The 12,584-nt window shown below is 47.1% G+C and overlaps 1 protein-coding gene across 1 annotated transcript in view; it reads right to left on the reverse strand.

Moving 5' to 3' along the window:
* Positions 1-12,584, reverse strand: part of LOC133341849 (heparan sulfate 2-O-sulfotransferase 1-like) — a 59,925-nt gene that overhangs the window by 14,862 nt on the left and 32,479 nt on the right. The window contains 1 exon segment of the mRNA XM_061550634.1: positions 450-700. Within this exon segment, the coding sequence (XP_061406618.1) occupies positions 450-700 (251 nt within the window).

The raw sequence follows: 12,584 nt of genomic DNA on the forward strand, positions 1-12,584 counted from the left end.
CACTCGACACAATACGTGAATTACAAATAAATGAAAGAATTTAATTAACGCGATTATGAAAACTATTTATTTTCGAGCTCACAAAACCCTAGGTTTAACGTATCCCGGCAGGGAAGGAACCATTCACCCATGTCACTAGGGGGTGTGGGACTGTCACTAGGGGTGTAACAATACTCCCCACCCCTGCCGATTTAATCATCGTGGTTCATGATCACGTTTCAATTCGCGCAATCAATTCTATTTCGCAACACTGCAGCAGACCGTTGTGCCTCTATCTAGCGGCTGCGGCGGGGGGGGGCGACGTTGAACGACATTAACATGCGACACCCTCCAACAGAAAAACATCGATCGCTAACGCCCACAACTGTTCGTTCGATGTATCGCCCGAGCTTGAGGGAATCGACGCGTCGTCACGCGCCTGGCAAGAGTGCTTTGCGGTAGACGCCCACCTGGTCCTGCAGCGACATGACGGGGTTGTTGCGGCTCGTGTTGATGTGCAGCACGTGGTACTTGTTGCGGGCGCACAAGTCGTACGCGATGTTGGTGAACGAGGTGCTGCCCGTCTTGGGCACGCGGTTGTAGAGCACGATGAGGTCGTCTGGGCCCCCCGTTCCCCAGGGGCCACCCTCGGCGCGCGTTGCCAGCTCCTGCGTGTGCCTCTGCTCTATGGCTCGCACCTGGTGCAGCGCCACGGCCCGCTCTGCATCAACAGCACAGAGAACACAAATATTTCTCCCCGCCCGTGTATTGCCTTAACAGACGGTTGGTAAAAGTGCTGTTAGCGAGCAGCACCTTTGTGAAGGGCCGACAAGGCACGCAACGGGAGTGGGGTGGCCAGCACTATGCTCGGCCGACTTTGTTTACACATCGCACCACGTACTCATTTGAGGCCCAGTCGACCTAGGGGAGGCCCAGGTAATTGTCACGGGCCGTTGACAGCTTCATCTTGGCCATTGTCCCTCTGCTGGCTGCCACTCCGCCGTGGGTCTAGAGCACCTCCAATCCTCCCTTCTCCTGACATGCTTTGTCAGAGCCCACTTGCTTTTCTGTGCGGTCAAAATCTTTAACCTGCGTATCTTCTCCAACCATGCGTCCCTGTTCCCATCCCGCAATGTAATTCCAAGCACGTGCATCTCCAAGAGCACACCCGCGCGGACACACACAAATATCGCCTGCAAAACCATGAAACACGATCGAGGAAAGTGCTCTTAAGCGAGCACCTATCTCGTGTCAGATTGGCACGTAGCGGCGTGGTGCGGCCAGCATCACACGTCCCGCCGCGTTTGTGTCCCCCAGTGCTGACGTTTACACAGCGTTCCAACCACACAGTTAAGGCCGAGTGAACCTAGGGGAAGACTCCCTTAACCAATGGCTGACAATCGAACCGAGCGAGATGGGTTCCAAACGCACGTGTATAACCTAGCGATTTAAGGAGGTTACGTGACGGCAACCCGTATCTGGGAGATGCATTAACAAGGTCAACTACATTTTATTTTATTTTACCAGGTAAGACCCACGGAGCTATATAGCTCTTTTTCAGAAGCGACTTTTCCACAAATGATAGCCAGTGAAGTGACTTATCACGTGGAAATTTACAGCAGCCAAATACACTAAACGCATGTTTCTAAATGTGGAAGGAAAAACCGGAGGATCCGGGAAAAATATCTACGTGGCCACGGGGAGAACATGCAAATTCCAAATATACAGGCGTCAGGGTCGGGATTGAACTCACACCCTCCTGTATACCAGGCGAGGTAGTTAACATCTCGTCACCATGAGATACAGACCAATCAGACAATAACAATGGCAACTCAACAAAACGATCCAGCTAAGCACAACTGTGCACTTCACCTTACCGGCACACACTCCAGATACACACCACCCAGGCATTAGAGAAGGTGGGAACCCTTTTTGCGGGGAATGTGGACGAATGTGGAGTGTGCCGAGTGGCCAACCATGAAAACTGGGTTTAACGCAGCTGCTAAAACCCTGTTTATTCATACAATGGCCACCGACACGGTCAGACTGTACACAAGTGAATTAAAGACAGAGCTAAGCCAGAGGCGAAAAAAGGATCTTCGACCTGCAGGAAGCTCTTACTGGGTCACCGCGGTCGAGAGCACCGCGTTCCTGCAAGCGGCCATTTTGAGCCCCCCCCCACCCGCACAAATTAGGCCTGCAGTGTTTTGGTGAACATGTGAGGTGGAGGAGGGGGGGGGGAGCTCCACACCGCGGCCTTGCAGATTCATGCCAGCGGCACGACATCCTTTGCTAGCCCAGGACACCTGACGACGTGGCCCTGGTGGAATACGGATTACGCCACTCGACTCTGCCGCGCCCCTTGATCTCGTACACGCCTCTTGGATGCATTGCAACACGCCATGTGGCCACCCCCTGTTTGGAAGCCGCCGCCTCCACCTCCCACCCCCCATTTTATTTCTCTCTACAACACAAACAGCTGCTCCGCCTTCCTCCACGTTGGCAGACAGAGAAGAGACAGAAGATCAACGACCAACGAACCGGGTCGAGCCAATGAAGCCTTGCTTCTGCCGGGGAGCAGAAAGGTGGTGGGGCAAAAACTCCTACAACGCTTTAATCTCCCGGTTGATGCGGAACTCGGAAAGGACCTTCAAGACAAACAAGGGGGGGAGGAAAGTCCGCGACACTGACCTTCCCGTTAGATATGACGGAAAATGGAGGATCCACCACAAGGGCTCGTAGTTTGCCAAAGCCTCCTTCGCGATGAGGTGATCGCCAACCGAGACAGCGTTTGGAGAGTTGACAGCCTCTCGGGAGCATGTCGCACCCAGGGTACAAAAGGGAGAACTACAATGGAGCGTTCAGCACCAGGCGGAAAAAGGGAGCTACCCCCCCCCTCCCGGACCTTATTGGTGGCCTCTCCTGCCTCATGGTACTGACAATTCTTGACAGGACTCTGAGGACCCCACTGCGTGCCACTCGACTTCCTCGTGGGGGAAGGCCGAGATAGCCGCCACTCTGAACCTCAGGGCCGTCAACGAAAGTCTCTCATCGAACGCCTCCAACAAGAATTGCACAATATGCGCAAACGCTGCAATGCGCCAGGTTCACACCCGTCACGCGGTACCATCCTCGACGTTTCTTCCAGTGGGAAGCATACGCTTGCCAAGTAGACTGCCTTACTGGACTTCAGAACAGACACACACACACAGGGCGATGATGATGAAGAAGAAAGAAAGGTTGTACGCAGTTTCTTGCATGCCCGACGCTCGAAGTGTGAAAATAATATTACATTTTTAACTTTTATCTGGATATCTAAAACTAGTTGCAGCTTGCCTCGAGATGCAGAAAAAAGATGGGAGGCTTACGATTATGGTCTCGGGAAGCGAGGTGGTAGGGGCGGGCACTCCGTGCCCTCCAAAAACTCTGCCTGCACTACATTCCGGGGGCCTAACGGGATTGTGAACTTGTGGAGACTAATTCCCCAGTGGACGATGGGCATGGATGTAAAAAAAATATTCGTCACTTTTTTGGTCGTGAGCGGGAATCAGACGGTTGTTGGGTTCTTAGCGCCGTGTGCTAACCACGACACTACCGCTCCCCTTTCACACGCACTCGTGTATACACGCGCGGACGCACGCACGTATACATCCACGCAATGGATGCAATTAACATGATGGCCAATGTGGGTGCGCAACACAGCAGTAGATTTTGATTTGCTCGATTAAAAAATAGATGTTATCGTTTACCACAGCCAGTTTTTTTTTTTTAACAAAGGCAAATCCATCGAGGCTTCTTTCCTGGCCTGCCTAAACACCCCGATTCAGGAAAATGTAAGCGTAACATTTCAAATAATATTTTGCGTGCGTATTACATTTGCATAAGTCTGATAAGACGGCAATCATACAATGACATGGATACGCATTCACCGGATGGAGAAATTGCCATACATATATTGAAAATGCATGCATGCACGTATGCATGTATACAGCACATGCATATTTTTATGCGCACCTGTATATATATATATATGGAGCAATGATATGCAGACAGAAACACATTTGGAGATTATAGAATTTTAAATTGTATTGCTCATATAACCTTATCACCCAGAAAGCACCAGATCTTATTGGACCTCTGACACGAAGCAATGGATTGACCAAGGGTTTGTTTGTACGTGTAAATACAGAATATGTAAGTGTGTAATCACGTGTATATCATTCCCATGCTATGTGTGTGTATAAATGAGCATTAATGTAGTGGTGAGTGCACTGAGAATCAGAACCCAGTGACCCAGTTCAATGTCAGCTCACAGCCAACACCAATGACAAATGTCTGAAACGATCCTGGGCCCCCACCCCCCCCAGGTCGACTCAGCCTTAAACGAGTACCTGGTGCGGTAAGCATCAGCACTGGGGAGATAAAGACGGAGGGGCGTTGTGCTGGCCACACCTCCCTCCCCACCCCCCTCGTGTGCTGTACTGGCTTTAATTAGGCGCTTGCTAACAGCACTTGCCTCAACAGCCTGTTAGAAGCTGTACAAGGCGCCGGTGTCACGGCCGTTGATTGACATGGCAGCTCGCTCCGCTTGCAGCTAAAATCCCTTCCCCACTGCGGAGACACCGAGCACCGTCGTCCCGCACAGTCGATTTCCCCGACGCCGTTCGTAAAAAATGACGATCTCTGCTCCGCCGCCTGCGCCGCGCCGAGGGCGTCGCTGCTACCACTCACGAAAGACCCGAATCAGAATCTTTATTCAGACTGGAGGAGGAATCCGATGAGCTATAAAGGTCGTTTTCACAGATGTCCAGTAGCGGGGGGGGCAGGTCAGAAGGTTACAACAGCAAACAAAACAAAAACACGATAGGAGTGCAAAGTATAGAAAAGGTAAGACAATTACTAAAAAAATGAAACTGAACAATTTTTTATTTTACCAGTTAAAGCCCATGGAGCTATTAGCTTCTATTTCAGAAGCGACCTGGCCACAAATGATAGCTCAACTAAGTGGCTTACCGTGTGGAAATTGACAGCAGCCAAACAATAATCTAAACACTCCGAACGGAGGAGCTATTTCCACGGCGTGCGAACAACCACCCGCAGCGCAAGACACTCCTCAGTCGACAACGCATTTGACGCGAGCCTCTCCCCTCCACGTGCTTCCTTCCGGGTTCAATTCCTGGCATATGGCAGGCAGCGGTGGGGGCGGCAAGTGTCGCGCCGGGGGGTTAAATCGACCGAGGCTGAGAGAAAGTTCGCAACAGCATGTGGACGGGAGAGCAGAGCTGCCAAATGCGAGGGCTTCAGCGGTCCAAGGAAAGAGAGCGCATGCGCCCCATGTACGTAGACGCCAGACGATCGTGTGGCAATCACACACTTAGATTTTGCATATTATACACACACTCACGTAAATATGTATGCAAGGTAATTGATATATGCATGTTTTATGGGTTCTCTTTGCTCGTTTTAGCGATGCAGCATTATTTTTAAATGACCCAACTTCTGTAATTTGTTTCACAGCAATTATATTTAGTCGCTTTATGCTCAATGCATTTTTTGCTTGTAAACAGCATCGCAGATTCATAATGTAACGAGTTCATTTATGCACGCAAACATTTTTGAGAGGCAGCGCTGTTGAGAATCGCTAATCGCAACTGAAGACGACGATGTAATGAGGGCAGCAGCATTACTGTATACTCACGCTTGCACGCAGTATAAACAGCACGCCATTTATACGAGAATCGCCGCTTTAAACGTGCACGTCGACAAAAGAACCGAGCGCAGGAACCAAACGCGAGCGAGCAGAAATTAAAAAAATGAAAATCACGTCGATTTCCAGCAGCCGTTCGCTACGCGAGCTGGTGTCGATCGCAGAGCGGGGTTCGTTGCGCGGACGCCACGGGAGGAGGCGGCGCAAAGACGAACGTGCGGGCCACGTGCGGTCGCACCCACAACGCACGGGCGCAACCGCTTAAATAAGGCCAAGTGACCTGTGGGCGTTGTTTTTCCTTTTTTTATTGCTGCCAAAAGGTACTTGACGGATCCTCCAAACTAAAAAAAAATGTGGCACTCAGATTTCGATTTTGTTCACGGTGCTTGTTGAGGGCTACCTGGGCCAGTCAGCTCGCCCTATTTTGTTGTTGTTGTTGCAGAAAACCCCATTCTGCACATCCTCTGTTGAGTGCGATCACATCGTGGTGGGTTTGCACGCCCATGAAATAAGACACCGCTATATACAACTCTCTCGTACTTTTTGATCCTAATTACCATCCAACCGTGGTTATCGGCATCGTTGCACGAGGTGAAAACATTTGGAACCTTCACCGCTCGTCGAAGATACTTCATACTCATGGGCGCCACCGTGGCGAGAGGTTAACTTCCTCGCCTGGCATGCAGGAGCTCGTGGGTTCGATCCTGACCCTGACGCCTGCATATATGGGGTTTGCATGTTCTCCCTGTGGTTGCGTGGATTTTTTTGTCTGGGTCCTCTGGTTTGTGCCTTCACACTTAGCAACATGCGTTTATAGAGTGTATTTGGCTGCTAAAAATGTCCACATGACAGGCCACTTCGTTGAGCTATCATTTGTGGCAAAGTCGCTTCTGAAAAAGAGCTATATAGCTCAGTGGGTCTTACCTGGTTAAAAAATAAATTAATAGTTTCTTAATTATTACTTCTGAAGTACCTTCAATCACAATTCAATAAGGATGTATTGTCTACAGTGGCATCAAAAGGGAACCAAATCTGAAGACGCTGCATAGAAAAGTAGGCACATTTATTTTTTATATAGAGATGAGTCACAGTCAGAGGAACAAGTCAAATTGCAAGTTATATAACTTACAGTATAAAGCGTTTGAATTTTTGCGTGTGAAGTTATTAACAGGCAGCTGCAACCCATATTCCAACACCGGTATACATATATACCACCAGCAGTGCTGGCGCAGTGCTCTGGTAACGGTGTTCGTGCCCAATGAACCACCTGGATACTTCTTCTTGGTTCTTTCGGTAAAGTCACGTAGAATGGAATTAAAAAATAATAAAAATAAAACATAATAAAATAATTCTCACGACGTTTCGGCCACAACGCAAGCAGCCGTCCTCAGGTGGAGAGCAGGTTTGTCTCCTCGACAGACCTGCTCTCCACCTGAGGACGGCTGCTTGCTTCCTCGACAGACCTGCTCTCCACCTGAGGACGGCTTGCTTGCGTTGTGGCCGAAACGTCGTGAGAATTATTTTATTATGTTTTATTTTTATTATTTTAGTATTTCCATTTTACGTGACTTTACCGAAAGAACCAAGAAGATGAATCCCTGCAGTCACGAAAGCTTTAAATCGAAAAAAATAAAATTCACCTGGATACTTGTTGACAAATAGACGTTTGCGGTGGTGCCACGAACGGTACGGGGGGTGCGTGACGCCTGGGGTCACACACGTCGTCCGCATCCCGCAACGGGCTCGCGGCGATTCAGCGCAGTGTGCGATCGGAGGCCCGCTCTTAATATCCGGCGAGCTCCTCGCACGCCGTTTCGATTCCTCACACAAGGCTGCACGAGCCAGTAAATCAGCGTGCATATTCCATATTGCTGCCTCCTGCCTGGCTTAACCCACCCAGCTATGAAATTACGTCGTAACTTTTTATTTTATTTTCCCTCCACCTCTGCTTTTCCCTCCTATTTACGTCGCAGCGGCGGTCGAAAACAATCGGCATGGACACGTTAAACGACTGCGGTTTTAGGTCAGAGTTTTCACCGAAAAACGGCTACGGCGCAGGCATACAGCGGACAGGTCTCACACCCGTTCACTGCGCAAGGAAGCCTGCCATGTAGGTTCAAACGGCCGTGCCGCTGTAGGGGAAAAAAAGACAAAAGGGCAGAGCAACGGAGAAGCTGCGATTTAGCTCCGGCCGTTCGTAAACGATGGCTCGTCCAGAAAACGGTTAATAAGAATGCAGCAACCACGGTCGGCCGTTACTCACTCCTACATCAGCGTAATATGATGGGGGTTATTATGTACAGACAGGCCATATGGCTCGCTTTGTGATGGAGTGCTCACAATCCCCTGCACCAGCGGGGAGGCGGGCGGTCAGGGAGGGAGGTGGGTGGGTGGGGGAGGAGAGCTCCCAGCCCAAAATTTGACTGAAAATTACAGTCAAGGAATAAAAAAAAATTTGCAGGAAATTATTTGCATCAGTATTTACCACCTAGTCTTTGAGACTGCAAATTGGAGGAAAAGCACTTGTTTGCAGGTGTTATTGGTCAATTTATTCTCAGTGTGTTTTTTTATTAGCATTACAAAAAGCAAATTAAACGGCTACAGCTGCTGAGTGTGGACAATAACATTAATTTAAGTATTTTACTGGTCGAGCCTTGAGAAAAGATGGTCTGTAAAACATGGATACTATTTAATGTTTGTTTCACATGCCTGTTTTGTTGAATTTAAACCAGCTAAACTGGGACTAAGCTATCAATCTACAATTGAAGCTATCGCCATTCAATAATTGGGTAATCGCTGAATGGCAAAAGACTGACAATTACGCTTATACACGACAATCAATTTGACATATCAAAAGGCCACACCTGACCAACAGCTCAGCCTTTCTTGGTCTAATCACACACTCGCTAATTAAATATTTTCTGTGATAAAATTAGGATTTCAAGTGTAACGCGTTTGTGGTCTTAACCAAGTCACCAATAACTGCACAACAAAATATATAAATTTCGATTTAAAGCTTTCTTGACTGCAGGGATTCATCTTCTTGGTTCTTTGGGTAAAGTCACGTAGAATGGAAATATTATTATTATTTTATTATTTCCATTCTACGTGACTTTACCGAAAGAACCAAGAAGAAAAATATATAAAATTTGGTTTACCAGTTAATGTGGCCCAACTTTTAGCTCTAGAGAATTCCCCACGTGAGAAACATCTTCCACGTGATGAACATTTCTCTTTAGCAAGGCAGGTGGCACCTCGGTGGCGAGACGTCATCTCCCTCGCCTGGGCGGTCGTGGATTCAATCCCACACCTGTACATCTGGAGTTAGCATCTTCTCTCTCCCCGTGGCTGCGTGTAATTTTCTCCCCGATCCTCCGGTTTTGCCCTCCACATTTAGAAACATGCGTTTATGTTATAATTCTCACATAGGATAAGCCACTTCGATGAGCTACCACGTTTGGACAGGTTGCCTCGAAAAAAGAGTGCAGTGGGCTTGACCTGGTAAACAAATAGTTTGGTTCAGTTTTAGGTGGGACAGTGCAGCAGACTGAACACGTGGATAAAAAAATGTCACTTGAAGGCATTTCAGAAGAAGTTCTAAGAGTTCCTCTTCAGCAGGTCACTCCAACGTATGGGTGGGTTTGCAATGCAACGTGAGGCTTCTGGATGGACACATTGTCTCATGACATGATGCCAATAGCCCATTTGTAACGAAAACTGGCTCAAATTTCAAGAAAGATAACAAATATTAAAATGCATTGTTTGTACAGTTTAAAAAAACCAAAAACTACAATACATTTCACTGATTTTTCTCACATAAAACACATTTCAGACTCTGCCTTCTCAACAGACCTGTTCTCCACCTGAAGACGGCTGCTGGCGTTGTGGCCGAAACGTCGTGAGAATTATTTTATTATGTTTTATTTTTGTTATTTTATTATTTTCCTTCTACGTGACTTTACCGAAAGAACCAAGAAGATAAAACACATTCACAGCAAATATATTTCACCAGCAAAAAGAAACTCGTTAAAGATTGCTTAATCGTCTCTGCCAGTTATCGCTCTAAATCGCACATTTATGGGGGAACCTGGCAGCGTGAAAGTGTTCCCTCTTAAACAACATGGCCTAAATTTGCATCAAAATTATGTTTTCTTCGCGTTGCCATACAAACAACGCGGCAGGGATTTAAACAAACATTACGGGTAATTATTAATAATGTAGTGCGTTGACACAGAACCACCCCCCCTACGAAGAGCGCAGCACGTCACGTTGCGTGTGCGAGTGATCGGAGGGACCCAACTCTTTATTGCAAATCTTGGAGTTTCTCATCCGCTACGTAAACTATTTGAAACTGTGTGTGCAGCCTCAGGCTCGTGCCAAATTGTCCCCCACAATGCACGTGGAGGGCTTCTCAGCAAACGTGCACAATTAACAGCAGGATGGTGGGCTACATTGCACTGGCGAGCGTTGCTTAGCTTGAAACCGATGTTTAGTAACCTCGCTGCTGCATAAAACGAACAGGTCACAAATCCAACTCTTGATGAGCCGGTGCTCAACACACACAGGCTGTGTGCGCTCGAACATTGCAAGAATGGTGCCGTCACCTTGCGATGCAAAACAATCGGGGGCTTCCCAGTGTGCTTTTGCTGTCTAAAACTACTTGCGTGCACAGAAAAAAAATATTTTTCCAGCAAAACGGTTCACTAATTACGTAGCTATAGACAGTGCTTGTATTTATTGATCATGCAGGATGAGGATGATGATGTTGATGAAAGGATCATTGGACCCGACTGTCTGGGCGTCCCCACTGATGGTAGGCTGAAGTTCTACGAAAACAATGAAGCGAGACATCTCTGAAACATTCTCAACAAGTAACACGTTGATAGAAATGAACATTTAACGGTGTAGCAGCGAACGTGCGTTCTTGCAGGCACACTTTATGCGGGGAGCATAAATTTATTCCATTAAGTTTTGAGCTACGCAAATAAAAGATGAATATGGCCGTAAAACTTCCACTATCGGCAAAAAAAAAACCTGCCCGTTCTTTATATCAAGTAAATTTCGGATAAGCCACTTCAGAGGGAGAATATGCAGGAATAAAATGAAAAAGAAGCCTCCAATTGAGAATATTATTGCATGAACAGCGAGTAGATGAGACCAAAAAATGGAAAAGTGTAATTTATAAAATGACCACATTATTCCCTCCCAGCCTTATGGGCCCTCATAGCACGGTATGTGGACACATGAATATTTAACTCATTACACTGTTCAGGATTTGCCAGTATATATAAGCCCACTCTTCTGATATGAAGCAATAATGTTGGGGTGCAATTAATTTGTAAAATCTAGGGCACAATTCAATTGAAATTGATGTTTTTTTCAATGGCTTATGTGGGTGCTTAGGGAGTTGATTACAAGCAGATGATTTGGATGGTTGGTGCTCGGCAGGGCAAGGGCATTTCTCTAATCTACTGAGCCAAACCAGAGCTCTTGTAATATGATAACAATCAGAGAGGCTACACACGAGATACCACCTGATCCACCTGCTCCAATCGCACTAGATGAACATTTGACGGGTGTAAAATATGATGGACTAAAGATAGTGATGAAAATACATTTTTTTTTAAAATACAGCCTCATGGGCAGATTGTTATGTAACAGTTGAAACTCAAAAATGTTACATAATAAAAACGATTAAACTATTTTATTTCACAAGGCAAGGACCACTGAGCTATAAAGCTCTGTTTCAGAAGCAACCTGGCCACAAATGATATCTCAATTAAGTGGCTTATCACGTGGAAATGTAAAGCAGCCAACTACTCTAAAAGCATGCTTCTAAATGTGGAGGAAAAAAATGGAGGGCCTGGAGAAAACTCCACGTGACTACAAGGAGAACACGCAAACTCCAAATATACAGGAATCGTCAGGGTCGGGATCGAACTCACCAACTCCTCCTGTAAACCAGGCAAGGCAGTTAACATCTCGCCACCGTGGCACATGACGCTGGACAAAAGAATGGGCGAGTGCGAGTAACTTGGAAAGTTAAATGAGCTGACCATGGGGCGGACGCCTAACTAGGTCGGGCAACAAGAAACACGGCGGCCCAGCACCTCGAATGACGGAGTTTGAAGAGAAGGCGGCCAGATTTTGCACCGAACACTCGCCATCCTCTTCCGTCATCGTCGTCTGGAGTGACGCGGCCAAATGGGTAAACAGATGGGAGGCCAGATTGGAGTGAGCACAGCAATAATATCGTGGGCTTGGCACGGTCGCCCCCAACACACTCAACCGGTTAGCTTGGGCCAGCGCCAATATAGGTGCCCATAAATTTAACCTTAAACGCGATCGAGCGCGTTGTTTTCCAACAGACGAGAGAGCGTGCGTCCACGTGAGAAGAAACGACCATGCTGCCCCCCCCCACCCCCCTTCAATGGTCTTGCCGGAACAAATATTCTTTTGCAATTATTACTCATCTGTAGGTGAGCCAAATCCCCAAATGGGATTGAATTATTCATAAGACCGTCTTAATTTGACCAACGGCTTTACGCGTTTCATGTGGTCAATTAGGGAAATTGCTATTGATCGCTAATTAAATATTAATTGGCGTTGTGTTTAATTGTGGAATTTACGTTTCTGCACGTGTATAATTTTCAATAAGATGTAAAAAAAAGCGTTTTCATTTCAGTCTGCATACGCATCAGAAATTAACCTGCTCACGCCGCTCGCAGTGACTCAACGTCAATAGGGATTCATTAATTCCTCAATCATTCATTTATCAAACCGCATCTGACACAACGGTTATGGGCACGCGCTACAAATCACACGCACGTTCACCTTACCCATTAAACAGGGAACTCGGTAATGTCAAATGATTCTATTTAAAATCCCACACACACAC

This window comes from Lethenteron reissneri, chromosome 12, assembly GCF_015708825.2.
Source record: "Lethenteron reissneri isolate LAM-NWPU_2019-01 chromosome 12, ASM1570882v1, whole genome shotgun sequence".
Classification (NCBI taxonomy): domain Eukaryota; kingdom Metazoa; phylum Chordata; class Hyperoartia; order Petromyzontiformes; family Petromyzontidae; genus Lethenteron; species Lethenteron reissneri.